This window comes from Ambystoma mexicanum, chromosome 7p (genome assembly GCF_040938575.1).
Source record: "Ambystoma mexicanum isolate Mex_15411 chromosome 7p, UKY_AmexF1_1, whole genome shotgun sequence".
Classification (NCBI taxonomy): Eukaryota; Metazoa; Chordata; class Amphibia; order Caudata; family Ambystomatidae; genus Ambystoma; species Ambystoma mexicanum.
This window is the reverse complement of record NC_090939.1, coordinates 969,421,152-969,439,258: the sequence shown is the minus strand read 5'-3', so window position 1 is coordinate 969,439,258 and position 18,107 is coordinate 969,421,152. Positions and strand designations below refer to the sequence as shown.

Sequence of the window (18,107 nt, the reverse complement as noted above, 5' to 3'; positions counted from 1 at the left end):
GGTTAGAGAGAGTTTAGGGGTGGGATTAGTGGTGTTTGTGTAATGAGATTGTGGGTGGTAGAAAGAGTGGGGTCTTGGTGGGTGGTGGGGTAGAGAGCGTGAGGGTATGGTACAGAGATTGGGGTATGATCAGTGGAGGTGTAAATATAGAGAGAGTAGGGTGGGTGGCTGGGGGTAGAGCAAGTGAGAGTAGGGTGGGAGGGTGGGGGTAGAGAGAGTGAGGGTATGGTAGAGAGAGTGGGGTGGGGTGGGTGAGATAGAAAGTTTGAGGGTTGTAAAAAGAGTGGGGTGTGGGTAGGTTGTTGGGGTAGAGTGAGTGAGGGTAGGGTGAGCGGGCTAGAGAGAGTAGGAGTATGGTGAGTGGGGTAGAGAGGGTTGGGAGGGGGTAGAGAGATTGGGGTGGTATAGAGAGTGGGGGTAGAGAGAGTGGGGGTAGTCAAGGTGGGTGGGTGTAGAATGAGGGTAGAGTGTGTGCAGGTAGAGCAACTGAGGATATGGTAGGGAGACTGGGGGTAGAATGTGTGGTTGGGGGTAGAGAGAGTAGTGGTAGGGAAGGTAGGTGTAGAGAGACTGTGGGTAGAGTGGGTGGTTGGGGGTAGAGAGAGTGAGAGTTGGGTGGGTGAGGGTAGAGGGAATGAGGGTATGGTAGCAATAATGGGAGTAGGATGGGTGGGTGGGAGTAGAGAGAGAGTGAGGGTAGGGTGGGAGGGTGGGTTAGAGAAATGGAGAGTAACGTGGGTTGGTGGGCGTAGAGGGATTTTGGGTAGCAGAATGAGTGGAGGATGGGTGGGTGGTTTGGGGTAGAGAGATTGTAAGTAGGGTTGGTGGGGGCAGAGAGATGTAGGGTTAGGGAGGGTTGGTGTGGGTAGAGAGAGTGAGTTGAGAATGGGTACACAGATTGGTGGTAGAGAGAATGGGGTGGGCTAGGGAGAGAGTGTGGATTGGTTGGGGTAGAGAGATTGGGAGTTGTGTGGGTGGAGGAAGTGGGGCGAGGGTGGGTGGGGATAGAGTGAGTCGGTGTTTGTTGAGAGAGTGACTGTATCTAAAGAGAGTGGGTGTGGGTTATTGGAGAAGAAAGAGTGCGTGTAGGGTTGGTCGGGTAGAGAGAGTGGAGGTAGAGAGGGTGGGGGTAGGACAGGAGGGTGTTGGTAGAGGGGGTAGGGTGGGAGTACGATTAGTGGAGGGCGAGCGGGGGTTGGGAGGGTGTGTTAATTGGGTAGAGTGGTGGTATGGTGGGTGTTGATAGAGACTGGGGGGTCGACTGGCTCTATGGCAATGGTTGGTTGGTGTTGTTTTCTGTGGCAAAACATGAAGAACAAAGCACCCTGGGAGGACTTGTGGAAAGTAGTCCAAAATTGTCCAAACAAAACTGAACCAGCATATGTGATGGGGGTGTGGGCGGGTGGGGTTAGAGTGACTGGTGCTTGGGTGGGTGTGGGTGGGTAGATCGAGTGGGGGCGGGAGTAGAGGTACTGGGTGTTGGGTGTGAGGTTATGTAAGTGAGGCAGCCTCTAGAGGACTAAAAAACATATCTGCTGTCAAAAGTAGCCAAAAATCTCACAATTGTCTGCGAAATACCCCAATATGGCAGCCTTACAAATCACTACACGTCTGGGAAATGAAAATCCGAGCACCAAACTTGCTTCGTGCAAAGCTGCTGATGGGAGCAAATGTTGTTATTGAAATCCTCATTGGGGCATCATCTTTAGTGAGTTGGCACTTTCATGACGTGGCATTGTCGTTTGCTACGCCAATCAGATCTTCTCAGTTCAGAACCTCCTTCTCGCTCTCTCTCTCTCTCAATTCTGTAACTTCTGTTTCTGCATGTTCATTTGCATTTTAATTCGCCCAAAGCAACCAGGGTCTGGCGACTATCATTCTGTAAATTTAAAGTCTGATACACAGTTGCAAGTCGCACTGTTCATGGGCAGGGTTTTTAAGAATCTGCCTAGATATATGTAAGGTGCGTGTTTTATAAATGCCACATTTGCATCATTGATCTGAAGCCAGCACATTTTACTTTATTATTAATGTATTTGAAGTTTTACAGATTAATAATACATGAGGGCTGTTTCCTGATCATGCAAAATGACGGCAAACCTTTTTGATTTCACTTTTAAACAAATGCACCTTGCCTTTCTCTCTATACTCTTGCTACACTGATCGTGTCCGCAGCCAGACGCGTTATGACTATAATAGTCACTGTCGTGTGCCTACTACTGATGTGTTCATTGATTGGGGTACCCCACATGGGCCGAGATCCAGGATCAGCCGTCCACCGCTGCTTTGACCTGAAACACATTCACATTGACGTGTCTTAAAGGGCCCATCACTAGAAAGCAAATTGTCAATTATAAGCACCGTGTGGGAGCACCGAAGGGAAGAATAAATAAGAACGCCCATGCAAGACAACTACCTGTCTATTGTTTTCAGGGTAATTCTGCTAGAGGGCTATATAACGCACTTAATACCCAGAGGTTTCTAAGCGCGGACCCGGGGATCGAAGCTGTGCTGCTCCGTGTCGTCTTGCTTCCAAGATGATAAAATTGCACATTGTTCTTTCTAGTGCAGCTGTGTCCGAAAAGACATCGTAGGGGTAGACAAAGGAGGTGTATGACAGGTGCATTTCATAGCGCATCCCGCTAATAATAAGCATGCACTTTGAAATGCAAATGTGTACCACTTCTCTCACATGTGGTCCCGGATTCTCAAGATTACATGTTCATGCATTTCCTAGTCGCAAATGCATTTTTATTTGAATCAGGTTCATGCAGTTTCTCCATTCTGTGCATTTGTGTGCACGGACAACACTGAGACACATAGAAACGTTTTGAGAATCAGACCCACACATTTTAAAGCTACTGGAACATAAAAACACAGTGGCAGAGTCAAGAGTTAGTGGATATTTTCAACCAAGTTTTTCATGATAAAAAAAAAGTTTCAAGAAAAGAAACCATAACAAATAATGTGATAAATGTAAAGGTGGTCTTTTGGAATACTGCACCTTTCACCGGTCTTAAGAATTATTCAAAGCCCATATACCAAAAGTCACCTGCTTGTAGGTGGAAGTTTAACCACCACTTCAAATGACATTATTGGGCCAAGCACAATGACTGCATGCTGTAAATACACCAATCCATATTCATAATGGGGTCCAACAAACCCGGAACGAGGCAATACATTACTGTTAATGCCTGCAGTAATGGTCATTCAGTTTGGCGGTATTAGCACAACTAATAGCGCGAAACGCATAATGATGTACTCCAAAAAGCTACTGCTCTGCATGGTATCCTTGCTCTATAATTGGTGTCACAGCCTTGAAAGGGTTGTGTGAGACAGGATATGCTTTGTGTCACGTTTGTGACAAGGTCAGATTCATGCATTTCATAGAATATGTATTGTTTTTGTGTGTCTCTTCCAGTTGTGTGCATGATTCACAGAAGGGTTTTATAATGGCACACTTAAATAGGAAAACGTTCCGTGAATCAGGCCCGTTTATTCAAGAAGACACATGAATTACAAGAAATAACAAAGAACATACTTATTTGTGAGATTTGTGGCTTTCACTTCAGCAAAGACTCTTGTTCTTAAATAGATTCCGGTTGGAGGTATTGTAAGAACTCTTGAGTAGTTTGAATCCTGAAAGAAAAGTGAAGAATTCAATCATTTAACAAGACACAGTTTCTCTTGGACCACTGAATTGAGAAACAGTTTGCTAAAATAGGACTTTCTACAATGAGAACATGTTTATACAGTCTGCTATTAATAATTTTTGACTGTAGGGACTTGCTGCCTAGACAGTTTTAATGTACACATAATTTAATAACCTTTAATAATTGTATAACCTTTAATAATTGAATAACTTTGGCGTTTATTCCAAAAGTACATTATGTTAATTCATCTAGTGCCATTTCTTTGAAAAATAATTAGTTTGAATTTATATTTGAGATGAGGTTTACTAAGTTCAAATGCGCCTGGGCTTCTATGTTAAAAGGAATTCCAATGAGATTTATTTATGATTTAGATTATAGTTTTATTTGATTTCTTATAAAATATACATGTTGCCAACATTGCTCCTATTAGAAGGCATGTGCTCCTATTTCGCCCTTACTTCGGCTTTTTCAAGGCCCATGGACAATTTTTGCATCTGTATAAGACAAGTCTTCATTTGCATATTTCTTACAGTTTTAGCTCTCTTCGTATTAGATAATGCCAATTGAGGCCTGTTGAAGGCGAGTAATCAGTACATCTAGTATTTGTTGCTAGTGTGTTAACTGATCCTCCCTTAAGCATATCTTATTAGAATGTATAGAGCTTTTCATATAATTCCATACAATGCTTTTCATACATTTCCAAACAGTTACGCAAATAAGCTATATGCGTATTTGGTCACGCCGGTTGTAGGCCGGTTGCGTTTTTCCATACAATTTCATACATTTTCATACAGCACATTTCTAACATTCAACAAAATATTAGTAGTCAAGTGTGATGGTGTGGAGGGGAGGTAGGAGGTAAGAGAAAGAAGGAATAGTGTCAGTAACTGAATTAAGGTGTGGCTGTGTTTCTAAATCAAAGGCATATCCTTGTTAAGTCTTACCTATTGGGCTGAATTTATACTCGACTGCATTTTGATAAAACTAATATATATCACATTAAAATAATCATCTGTTAGACTTAATTTGCTCTACTGATTTTCTGCTTGAGCAATTTCACAATAAAATCAATAATAACTCACAATGCGTTACGACCTCACGTTGATTACAAATTCACCTCATAAAGTAAACATTTAAAACTAACAATGGGTCCATTAGATACACTAGATTTTCAGAATGAAAATATGAATCACCACACACAAATATGCATACTCCCAAGAAAAATTATTGAAATTATCACTTTCTGTAAATAAAAGGGGGAGATCCTCTACACGCCCAAACATTCTGACAAAAAACTCCAGTGCCCCTGCCTCATACCAATACAGACAACCTCTATCTAGACTCAAAAAAAGAAAAAAAACAAGCAGTCTGGCATACCTGCTCCCAGGAAAAAATGAGTAAATTGACACGTGCAACTTAAAAAAAGCCTCCAGCCTCCACCTAACCCTCTTATCCTAACACAAAAATATGAACCTTTCCAAACCGATATTACACATGATAAATGTATTTCTGCAACTTTTTCTTTACGCTACAAAAAAAGTGTGCAAAGAATTTGTCAAAGAAATTAGTCCTTTGAGAAATGGACTCAATTAATGTAACGAAACATTCCTCAACGAAATGAGTATTTCCTGATTTCAGCACTTAGGTTTGGCATCACATTTTGGGAGCTACTTTGATATAATTTCATCAAACTGAGAATGTTTTCTTCAACATTCGTTGCTTTACTATTTATTTTTCTGTTTAATTTTTTACTGGATTTTTTTGCATTGACCATTGTTTGAGTCCTCATGTTTGCCTCATGATAACAGTTCAGCATTAACTAGATGTTAAATCTGCCATCAATTCAAAGACCAACATTTTCTCATATTTCTCATGCTTCATACAACCCTATGTAAGATCACACAGGAATACTGGGTTATATGCTTATGTGATTACTCTTTCCGCAATCTCGATCTTAGTGAATTAGCTAAGGAGGATGGAAATCATGATAGAAGGGGTATGCACAGTATATTTTACCAAGTTAAACTGGTAAACTGGGCCATTGTCATTGTGGTGATACATTTATGTACACATATTTTAAGATGTACAATTCTAAACAAGTGAATCATATCTGCATACCATGCCACAATCTGTAACAAATGATTCTACAGAATGTCTAGTTTGGCGATGAGGACAAACCATAGCTTAGTCCATGGTTGTACACTCTAATGTGTCCATATAGCCATATTTCGCTCATCTGTGTAATGCCTTAAACAGTGGAAATGTTGAACCCAACACAGATGTTACATGATCATAATCAGGACATACACTTGGTTTCCCTTGGGAAGCTGATAAATCTGGATACCGAGAAAAAATAACATCCCCTCAAATTCACTTTTGAAACCTAGATGTATACATCTCTGATCGATTCCATGGGAAAGATCAGTTGCTGAAAATGTAATAGCATATCCAATCGCATATTAAATCAACAATAGTACTGGTAATGATACACATTGTGCAGTTCTCCAATATATTCGCACATTTGCCCGTGACAATGTAAACACCATTGATTAAAGACAGATCCTGATGGAAAGCCAATGTGTTAATTATATTTAAGGGTTGAAGACTAAACGAGATACTATCTGGAAAAAATCCCAAAATAAGTTGACCACGTTACTTTATTGAAGTACAATTAATTAATGGTTTATCAATAAGTTGATGTTAAAGCAGCACTATTTTCTACATGGATCATTCATCTTTTCCTTACGTACAATTTCTATACTGGAAGAAAGTTTCTAATTTAACTTTCTCCCCTTCTGCAGAAAAAAAAACGAATCTGAAAACTGCCTATACTTTGCCAGCCATGTTATTTATTTCAATGTAGTCTTTCCAAGAACGGTCATTATACCATGAGAGCGGTATACATGTATTTGATGCCTTTAGCAAGCAAGTTGGCACAGGCCACGACTGTAAGTCCACCGGGAAGTGTTTTTATTACGCTATCCATATTATATTCCTAAAACAACAGCAAGTCATTTTGGCGTAGCTCATGAGCACTATAGACCCAGTTTGCATTCCCTGCTAGCTAGAAATAAAAATATGCGGAAGTAATAACTACAATACAAATCATGTGTGAAAGAATGACCTTAGGGGATCCCTTCAAGAGGATCCGGCTTCTACAGAGTAACGCAACATTGGAGAATTTATTTAAAGAACAGAAAGAAGGATACAGGTATTTGCTCTTTATGACAAGCATTGGCAGTGGAAAAAATGGAACCGAAACCAAAAAATATATGTTTATAAATAGTATGCCTTGACGCCCAGGTCATACAATGTCATCGATCCTCCATGACATAACTTAAGCATGTGTGTGTTTTCTACAATAGAATAAGTCATGTCACACCCTCTCTACCAGTTCGTAATGGTAACATTTATGGCTAAACATAAAGTAATTCAAATACTCACCACATATAGAAGAATGGAGAGAGTACTGATGAAGCTGCCATTGTTAGTAGTGATAGCTATTGAATTCCCCGTTCTGTAATGAAAAATACATTGAATTAGCAAGTATGTATTCCATTGCCGCCTATTTCCCTGTGTTTGTAGCAAAAACAACTGCATCTTAATTACAGTAAACGTGTAGTCAATTTATTTTTTACTCTCTGTTTTTGATTGATATATTAGGATAGCCAGAAACACAGTAGTTGCCGACAATTGTTAAAGGAATATCACAGTGAAGAACTCCACATTGCTAGCAGTCTAGTGGCTGAGAAAGAATGGTGCTCAAGAGAAGTACAAAAACTGAAAACACGCCCCAGCACAGATGTGAAAGAGAGCACAGAGGAATGTAGCATAGACAGAGCTGAATCCTTGATTTTAAGAAGTTGAATATAAGCACTGATTTTTTAAACACATTGCCTGATTTACAAAAACGTTTCAGAATGGTACAATACCATTGAAAAACACTTTGTAAATCAGGCCCACAGGGCCTCTGATTAACACAGGGCCAAGAATGACACCCCCCACAACTCCGTTTACTATACTCTATAGTATAGTGAGGGAGTATTGAGGGGGACACCCACGCATACTTTTTTTTTCTTTTTTTTCGGTTGAGTCAGCCATGGGTGGTGTCCCCCGCAACCCCTGCTCACTATACTGTATATTATAGTGAGCGGGTGTTGCAGGGGACAACTCCGCAGCCCTCGCAGCCTTTGCTTTTCTTTTTTTTACCTACCCCACCAAAAGACCTAATATACATACCATACCACAAAAAGTTCGAACTTTTGGAAGTTCGAATTTTTTGTGTTATGTATATTAGGTCTTTTGGTGGTGTAGGTAAATTGGTATTCGGTCATTTTAGCCGAATCCACACAAGCCACAGTAACATCAGCTGGCTGGGTAATGAATCACAGATGTCGGCTAGATGTATTAAAACATCAGCTAACTGAGCCAGAAGAAAGGAGAGTGGAGATGAAAGAGGAAAAGTCAAGAGCAGTGGAAGAAGTGACAGGGAGACTTAGCGGCGGGGGTGGGGGGGAATAGACAGAGGCGAAGGGCGGAGGCAGATTTAACACAGTTTTGCAGAAAGGAAAAGGGTAATGATGGCAGGGACAAGAAACATAAAGCGTTCTAACAAATCGGCAGCAGAGAAAAATGTGGGTATTCCCAAGCTTAAACAATCCTTTCAGAACTGGTTAAGGGGCATGAAAGTGATTCTTATGCAGGCCGACGCAAAACGAATGTTTTCTTGTATGAAAGAAAATAATTCTGCTGCCTTTTGGTGAACCATAAATGCTTTGATCCAGGGGTTGGTGGAAATGGTGGTAAATGTATTCTTCAAAAGGGACTGGATTTTGCACTTTGAGGGTCTCTGTGCAATTAGACACCTGCTTGCAAATGAGCTTAGTGCCATTGCTGAATCCAGGGATCTCAAAGGCTTTCTATCTTTTGACACAGGAGACATTCTTAGTGTAATGTTAAAGTTGAGTAGATTCACGGGCCCTGGGCCTAACCAACCTTCTAATAGATTATTTAAGGGTGACCCGAAAAGTTTGGTTGGTATATTAACGTTTCTTTTTGATGATGGAATAGTGAAAGGACTACTTCCCCCAACTTGGCAAACGTCATATATTATCTCACTTTTCAAAAAGGGTAGACGATCAGAAGCAAAAAACTATCGCCCTATAACTATACTTGATGCCGACAGCTAGATTGTGGCATCTATCTTCCTGAGGTATTGTAGGAACGGTTGTCGCAGATGGGTCAGATACAAAAAAAAACAAACAGGGTTCAGAAAGGGGCACAGGACAAGTTTAAATGCTTTTGTCATCAAATGTTTGTACGAGTCGGTTAAGGGGAAACAATATGATACGATCCACTTAGCTACAGTAGATTTAACCTCTGCATTTTATCTTGTGGATCGAAATAGTCTATGGTACAAACTCTGGTCCTGGGGCATACCAGAGGGACTCCTTAAGTTGCTGATGAGACTTCCTGAAAACTCGAATGTCCAAGTTTGATTAAATCAGGAAGGGGAATTTACTGAAAAGATACATACTAAAAATTGACTCAGGCAGGGTTGCATTCTTGCACCCTGCCTTTTTAATTTGTATGTGTCAGATATTGGTGAGACCTTGGACTCTGCAGCCTTTCGCCTCTCCCACAATTGGTACCCTGTGTTTTAAATGGCTGGCATATGCTGATGATTTTATTTGAGTAGATTGTACCAGTAGCGGATTACAGAAACTCTTAGATGCATTTAGTAAATATGCAGACTGAAATCACTCAAAAACTAATGTGGACAAGACAAAGGTAATGACGATTACAAATCATAGATAATCGCTCACAAAAACATGGACATTGAATGAGACTTTCTTGAGAAAGGTGAAGCAATTGGTTTACTTGGGATATTTAATCTCCAGCAAATCCGATATGGTATACACCAGAGAGTTGTTTATGAATAAACTCTCTGGGCTTAGCACCCAAATAAAATATATTAAAAACAAATATTGTAAATTCACAACATTTCCATTAACAACGTTTTACCTAAGTAAAGTAGTACCCAAGCTGATGTATGGAGTAGAACTGTACCCTGATTGGGTTATGGACCAATTGAATAAACTAGAAGGCCTAATGTGGCGAAGAGTAATGGGCATTCCAGATGCGATAGCCACGGTGGCCATCAGATTTGAGTTGGGGTTAAACTCGTTAAAATCTACCGGTCAATGGAGGCTGCTATCTCTATATCACAAAATACATTGCCCGCCCCCAAAAAACATGTATAACGATCTGAATACTCAAATGGCTTCTGATAGGGGGATGGTTTTAAGAGACTTCACTGCGAAATGTAATCATATATTGGAAAATTGTAATTAGTCCAAAGTTGTTTTGATTAGTCACCCAACAAAGGTAAATAAAATCACTATTCTTGATTGATTGGTGTAATACCAAAACAGCACTTCATGAGTATGTGAGTATGAAACAGATAGAGGCCGAACACAAGAAATTGTGCGAACTGCCGGCATATCTCAAACTAACCTTGTGTCCCAAGATGAGACGTGAATTTATGAGCTTTAGGTGAAACCTCCACTGTATGGGAGAGGTTTTGCTTAGACAAAAACAAATCACAGAAGTCGAGTCTAGTTGCAGATATTGCAAAAATGGTGATACTTTGGAGACATTGGAACACCTTCTTGTTGTCTGTCCATCCCTCATTGGGAGAAGACTGACTTATTTTGCTAAATGGTTTGTGACAGGCAGACTAATGATAGGAAAGAATGCTGGTCTGCATGTATGAGAGGCTCTGTACCTTCTATGATTGGAGCAGTGTGTCATGATTCCAGGTATCTTGTTGCCGGATTCACGACAGGCCGGTACATCTAAGTAAGCCCACGGATGTAATGCAGACACACCTACTGCTTTATCACGCTTTTCCTCTGTTCACAAACCTCCTCGACATGGTCTTACTCACCCACGTTCTCAGGTCAGACTATGGTATACAGGGAGAGCTAGAGGGAGAACGCGCTATGCTAAACACTGACGGTTGCCATGGAGACTCTGGCATACGCATCATGGCTTGCATTCGGATTCCTATCCGAGGTACGCGCAAGCTTGAGGTCATGTGGCCCATAGTATTTAGGCACCTCCTACCCTTCGCTCTGGTGCTTCTGATTCTGAAGTACGCCTCGTTCTTGCCTGTTCATGTACCTATCTGGATTACACTTTAATGAACTTTGGACCGTTGTTCTGAGCCTGTGCTTCACCTAATTTTCCCTTTGTTTCCTCGTTCCTTCAGATTTCTTGCCTGCTAACGTTGCATACTCGGAACTCTGCACAGACCGCCTTGACTACTGTTTTGCTTCTTGCCGCCAGCCTGTTACCGACCCAGAACTCTGTACGGATTGCCTTGACTATTGTTTTGCTTCTTGCCGCCAGCCTGTTACCGACCCGGAACTCTGTACGGATTGCCTTAACTACTGTTTGCCTCATTTCCCGCCAGCCTGCTGCTGACTCATTTTCGGCTGGATTCTTTGCAGTATAAATATACAAGCATTACTCCTTCTGAACTCCTTCCATCTGCGCTTGGAGTAGAGACTTTCTTCTGCACTGGGAGGGCCGTTAGGCGTCCTCGTGCCACCTGGCTAGGTGGCCTTTCCTGGACTAGATACTCTGCCACTCCGTTAAGAGAGCGTCCTTGTGCCGTCGGGTTAGGAACTAGAAGGAGTATTGCTTCCCTTTTTCTGTCTTCGGTCAAGCTGTTTTCTTTCACAGAGTCATCACCATCTGATTCTACATCCATCTCCAAACATCCCAATACACCATATCTGGTAAGAGTTAGATCTGCTAGTTATACTCCAGTCACCTCTAAATTCTGTTTACCGTATCTTGTTACACCATACCTGAATATAAACATTATATTGCAGGTACACCAGTGGTACTTCTGAAACACACAAGGAAGAATTAAGCTGCTAATATCGTCACCCCTGATTCAGGGTCGCTTATCACTAATTGGTATATCTTTGCTACCTGTTTAAGAGTCCTGCATATTGACGTATTCCTGTTATTCTCTTGACAGCCTGGTGTTCCAGTTGTGTCCATTCTTTCAGGGAATAGATCCCTCTGTATGTTTATTATACATCCAGAGGGTTATATTGTTGGGAAGAATTCGTCCCCTACACTATGGGCTCAAGTACATCTAAAGACTTGTCCTCTCAAGTACAAGGCAAATTCTGACACAGGGGTAAACTACCTGAGATCTCTGAAGTTGGAACAGCGAGGGATGAATTGTTAGTATGGAAATAAGGTTTGCAATGGAATGAGTGAAACCTGGAATTCAACTAGGGGGTGCTATAAAGGTACCGCATATGTGACTCTGTAAGAAATTAGGAATGATCTGTGCTAGTCAAATGGTATCATGCACAGTTGCACTTTATATCTTTCTGTATTTTAGTATCTTTTATCGGAAAGTATTTACATATTTATATGTATGAAAAATGTAAAATGAGTGACCTTTTAGAATGTAAGGATAGAGGTTGCTAATTATAGAGTATTAATTGGTTATTATAGAGAGAAATGTGTGAATTTAATGTACGCTTGTTTATGCATTTTTTCCTTTTTAAGAGACTGCGATTGTGATTTATGTGTGTTTTTCTTTTTATGTATATAGTGTTAAGGTTTATAGATTAGTTTAACCAATAAACAATACAAATAAAAACAAAATTAAAAAAGAATCAAAAGGAAGGCCAAGGGGAGAAGATGGTCTGAGGAGGAGGAAAAGAGAGAGAGCAGAGTAGGGGAAGTGGATACAGAAGCAAATGGAGGAGGTGCTAGAAAAAGAAAAAGAAGCAAGTAAAGAGGAGGGGAGACAGAGGGAAGAAGAGAGAACTGCGCATGGAGAAACAGGGAGGAGGCATGAAAGAATAAAAATAGCCAAGGAGAGAAATATGAAGATAGAGAGGAGGAAAAGAGGAATTGAAAGGAGATGAGGGAAAGTGCAATGGGGCATTAGAAGTCGATCCAGTGCTCCAATCCTGATTAAAATACAGAAGTGTCTGAAAGGCCTCATGATGAGGGCTCTGGAGACCTACTATCAAAATGAACCCCATCTGACAAAGGTGACATCATCCAGACAACCCATTGTTCAGCATTAACTAAAGCGTCTGATGACCGACCCCAGTTTAGATGACCAAAGGCATGAAAGCTGGAGGTGCAGGACCAATACAACAACCTCACTAGTCCAAGTTCAGAAAAGAAAGACTAAAGAGTCTTTGAATCTAGAGACTGTGAGTAACTGATTCAAGCCAAGAAGGTATGACTATTTGGGGGAGAGTGGGAAGAACAGAGAACCACAGTCCAAAGACTGGTATGAAAAAGGTTGACCACTCTTTAGAACCCTACCTTGTGGACTTATTTAAACTGAATCCCTGACAAATTGTGTACATGCTGAGAAATAGTGACATTGTATGCTGGTTTTGAGTTGTCTATTGATAACTCAGACATAAAATCGATAATGTGAATGAAAGATCTGTATTGCAAGTATAAGGTATACAGTACTTATCATGAATCTATCAAACAAATCAGTTGAATTAACTAGTGCACATTTGAAAATTGTAATGAAGAAAAGTGTATATGCCAACAAATAGCAGCATAATCTGTCAACACTGTCTTTACAAATCACAACAATGAAGTTCGTAATGCAGTATTCTGGACAATAGAGGATTCAACTTGAAGGAAGGAGTTTGTTTTGATTATGAAAAAGGCTTTAAAAAAACCTTAAAAGGCCAGTCTTGCAAAGCCTGTACTTCACTAACTGTATTTCTGCTAGCCTATAAATAGCACTGCTCACCTGTATCTTGCATACGCTTAGCACTGTCTATCTCGACTAGAGGGATAGCACTTTGATCCACATGAATCTGGGTAACTTCTCCACCTAAAAGAATGCCTACACAAATCCAGCAGGGAGTGACACGTAAATGCCTTTGTTTCAACAGTGATAATCAGTGGCACTGTGACTTATTCACATTTAGTTTTTCCGTGGCTGGACTAAATGGATGCTACCACTTCTCCCTAAACTGCTTAGAAGCATCCTATCCCCCCTCACATCCGTCCCAAAAATTGGAGCAGAGGCTCTTGGTAGCTGCATTAGCAAAACACTCCCAAACAAAGAACAATGCTACCCAGCATATGTCCAGTCTCTAACGGGAAGCAGAAGCACATTGGGCAGAAGTGCATTTAATGGTTCCTTTAATGATTCCTATTGGGACATGCCTGAAAGCTCTGGTATGTACCACATTTTCAGTAGAAGAGCTCCATGAAATCATTGCCACTTGTAAATTCTCCGGCTCATCATTAGACATGTTCCTTCCATATGGCTTAAAACATTAGACACACATCATGCCATGTTGCCAGCCTTAACTAACTCAATAAACTGCTCCTTGTCCCAAATAAACTTTCTTTAAACAGCCTATATTGGACCGGGTGAAACCCAGCTGCTACCAACCTTATGGCAAACCTCCCTTGCTTAATTAAGAACCTGGAAACAATAACAATAATTCATCTGAAAAGTGTGCATTATCAAATCTAACAGTGGTCTAAATCTACCACAGACCAGTTTTCTGCTGAGTGCGGATACAGAAGTGCTCATCTTTGTTGCACTGGACAATCTTTGGAGGGAAATTGACCAAGTTAACACAATGGCAGTGATTATTTTGGAATTTGTTCACATTGATACTTTCATTGATTGTCACAAATAGATCTTTATTTGGGCAGTGGGCACTTGAACGTTTTTGTTCATTCCGGATGGCATGCCATTCAGAAGACCAACGTTGGCCTCACAATTTGTTAGCTCTATTAAGAAACATCCTTCCTGATTTGGAGTTTCTCCAATGAGTCAGTTTGGAGATGTTGCTTTTTAGCGCAAGACCTGACTATGCCTGCCAAGCAAACATAGTCCTCATTCTGTAAAGCATGGTCTCAGAACCCCATGGTCTTGATGATATTATCTTATTTTTATGTTTATGTTTGTAAACTTGTAATGCGCTCCCGGTACCCGAGGGCTTAAGGGCGCAGGACATAAAGAACAAGACAGTACAGAAACAGATACAAAAAGCAACCTCAGCTGAAACCTAAATGATGTAGATGATATAGTGAGACTAACAGAATAAAAAAGTTTTGAGTTTCTTCTTAAACACGTTGGTTGATTCAATGATTCTGAGATCCCGGGGCAAGGCATTCCAAGCGTGTGGAGCTGCTATATTAAAGGCTCCTTTCCTCACTGTGTTGGTTTTGCATCGAGTGGTTTTGAGAATGTTTGAGTTATCAGATCTTAAGAATCTGGGATTGTGTTTATTTTCCACGGCATCGAGTATATATACTAGCATATGCCCCATGATAAATTTCTGGGTGATTAATAGTAGCCTAAAGTGTACTCTGGCTTGCACAGGGGGTCAGTGCAGACTCCGTCTTGCATCCAAGACGTGATTGTTGCAATTTAATTTTTCCACAGCTCTTACGGCCCCATTCTGGATCACCTGAAGTCTTTACTATACTTTGGACCTTGTTATGACATTGGTCTATGTTAAAACTGGAATACATAGGATCGAGTTTAGCCAATTTGGAGTCAGAGCCCACAATCAAGAGCTCCGTTTTAGCGCTATTCAGAGCTAATCCATTCATGACTATCCACCTTTGTATGGCCAGATATACTTTGTTGATGTACAATTCATCAACATCATGAGAACCTGTAATGGGAATAACGCACTGTGTATCATCCGCATAGTTGGCAAAGAGAATCCCCTCTTTTTCCAACATGTGAAAGAAGGGAACCATGAAGATGTTATTAAAACATGGTGACACGCATGCTCCCTGTGTGCCCCCATAAAGCAGAGGCGTAGGTCTTGATTCGGCTAACTCACTTGCTACTCTGACCAATCTGCCGCTCAAGAATGATGAGACCCATTGGGTGGCTTCGGCTGAAAAATGTGCGATATCCCTTAACCTGGTGGTCAAGATGGAATGATCCACCAGGCCAAACGCTGCCAAAAGGTCCAATATCATAAGCAATGAAATATGATTGCCATCCACAGCTTGCAACAACTGAGATTTAAGGGCTAGCAGTGCTGTCTCAGTCTCATGATTTTGACGAAATCCTGATTCGAATTTGTGTAAGATTTCCATTGCATTAAGATATTGAGAGATCTGGTTGTATGCCACCCTATCTAAGATTTTCAGCAGGAACGGGTTATTAGAGATTGGTCTGTAATTGGAATGTGTCAGTGGACATAAGTTGGATTTCTTTAATAAAGGAGTAATCCATGGGTTTTTGAGGTCTTGATGAACATGACTTTGCACAAAGGATACGTTTAAACATTTGGTAAGGGCTGTGATGAGCAGATGTGAACGTTCCTTTATAATAATGGCAGAGTAAGGATCTCCCTTGCAACCAGTCGTTTTTAAGTAAAGGCAGGCCAGTAAGTATTCAGCCTATTTTTGGAAAGTTGATTTAAAAAGCTGTATTCATCCAGTTACAGGGTCATATTGAGAACAATGATCTCCCAAGCCGATATCAATCTTGCATTTATCCCAGACATTAAACAGAGAAAGCTATCCTGCAGCATGCAGATGATATCCTTGGGATTATGGGTTGTGTCTGAGCTTGTCTGTTCAGGTTCACAGGTCCCACCGTTGCCTTCAAAACCGTGGAACACAGGACACTATTTTATTTTGTTCATCTCTGCATGGGCACAGAGGAGAGTCCTCTGAAGTATTTCGATAATTTTTATTGGGCAGAAAGACATTTTTCTGAGATGCCTATTCAACGCTAAATTGTTCCCCCATTGCTGGTAGAATGTGGGGTTCTCCAGGAATTTTTCCTCCCTGGTGCTATTTAATCTTTAAATGGAGCCTCTGGGAGACTGCATTGCTGACCATAATGTATGTGTACACCAGTAGGTAGAGAACACTCAGATGTATCTTGCTGTGCCATCAGTAAAAGATGTACTCAGCTGAGAAAGTTGCTTTTCTATTACTGAACTCTGGATGTTCAAAGCTAGCATGAAATTGAACATGTCTGAGACAGAATCTCTCCTATTTTATTATGATAAAGCTCTGTAATTGGCACAGGCCAGCTTTAAATCCTCTCCTCAGAGGAATTCTTCCTTTCCTCTCCTTCCCCCAGAAGCTCACTGTCTCTAGAGCTCTGGTTCTCTCGAGGCTGCACTACTGCAACAGCCTCTTTCTAAATCTAAAGCCCAACAAGGCTGAAACACGTGTATGGGGTTGCTGTTGGTACTCTTGTTTAGAGAGGAATTGCCATAGCATTTCGGTGCTGGACTGCCAATGTGGGCAGGATAAAGACTGATATGCAAATGGATATTTCCCATCTGTGAAAGGTACAGTGAGCAAAAAGTGTGTTCTGCAAACTCTCATCTCAGATCAGGTTATCATGCCATGTTCTTTCTGGAGAGGAGCGCCTGCTACCTTTTTTGAAATACTCTTTCTAAATCTGCCTGCATCTACTCTCTGCCTTCTGCAACTCATCCAGAACAGGACTGTGAGACTTGTCCTTGGCCTCAAGCCCTGGTATCGTATCTCTCCAGCACTGAAATCTCTTCATTGGCTCCCAGGGGCTGCAAGGATTAAATTCAAGCCCCTTTGCATTGTCCACAAGGCTTTCTGGGGCCTGTGTCCACAATACCTTCAACTCTCCCTCCGTAAATACCTTCCTACTCGAGCTCTTCGCTCCTCCACCTCCAACTCCCTTAGGGTCAGTCGCTTCTCCAAGCAATGAGTTGGGGGCAGATCTCTTTCCTCGGCTTGGGCCTCCCTCTGGTACAGCCTCCCTGCCTCTCTGAAACTTGAGGAGAACCATCTCCGGTTCCGGAAGCACCTCAAGACCTTCATCTTTGCTTCTGCCTTCGCTCTTCCTCTTCCCTGCTGATCTGTCTGCTTCGGCACTGGGCACCTGGCTACCCTCTGATTTTTGGGCCCAGGTCCCTGCCCACTCAGCCACACACCCACACTGCCTCCTGGCAACCATTGCACTTGGGTTAGTATCTGTAACCGTACAGTCCCCTTACCTGCACTAATCAGACACCCCTTGTCTGCGCTTTAACCTTACACTTGCCATCTTGCTGGCAGCACTACCAGTTTTTGTTTTATCCCTTGCTCGGCACTTTCCACTCCTCCCATCTCCCTTGCACTTTCTCACTTCCCTCTCCCCTGCACTTGCACGTTCTCAATGTCACTGGGCCTAGTAAGATTGTTGGTTTGTCCTCCCTTGTTCCCCTCCCTTGCCTCGTCGTGCTCTGAAACACTTGTGCATGAGCGCAATACAAATAAAATATCATATCATATCCCTCCAGGTATTTACCTCCTCTCTTGCTGGCTCTGTTAAAGCGTCAGGATTTCTACCAGGCTCCACATTTTCCAGTTTTGTAGACTGCATATGTTAGAACTTCTTCCTCCCATGAATTTCTT

General features: G+C 41.5%; 1 protein-coding gene across 1 annotated transcript in view; it reads right to left on the bottom strand.

Moving 5' to 3' along the window:
* The window catches only part of ZPLD1 (zona pellucida like domain containing 1), a 395,074-nt gene that overhangs the window by 200,861 nt on the left and 176,106 nt on the right, over positions 1-18,107 (bottom strand). Inside the window, exons 6-7 of the mRNA XM_069636318.1 lie at positions 7,098-7,170; positions 3,542-3,639 (exon numbers count right to left, since the gene is read on the bottom strand). Coding sequence (XP_069492419.1) covers positions 3,542-3,639; positions 7,098-7,170 — 171 coding nt within the window. The remainder of the gene's footprint in view (positions 1-3,541; positions 3,640-7,097; positions 7,171-18,107) is intronic.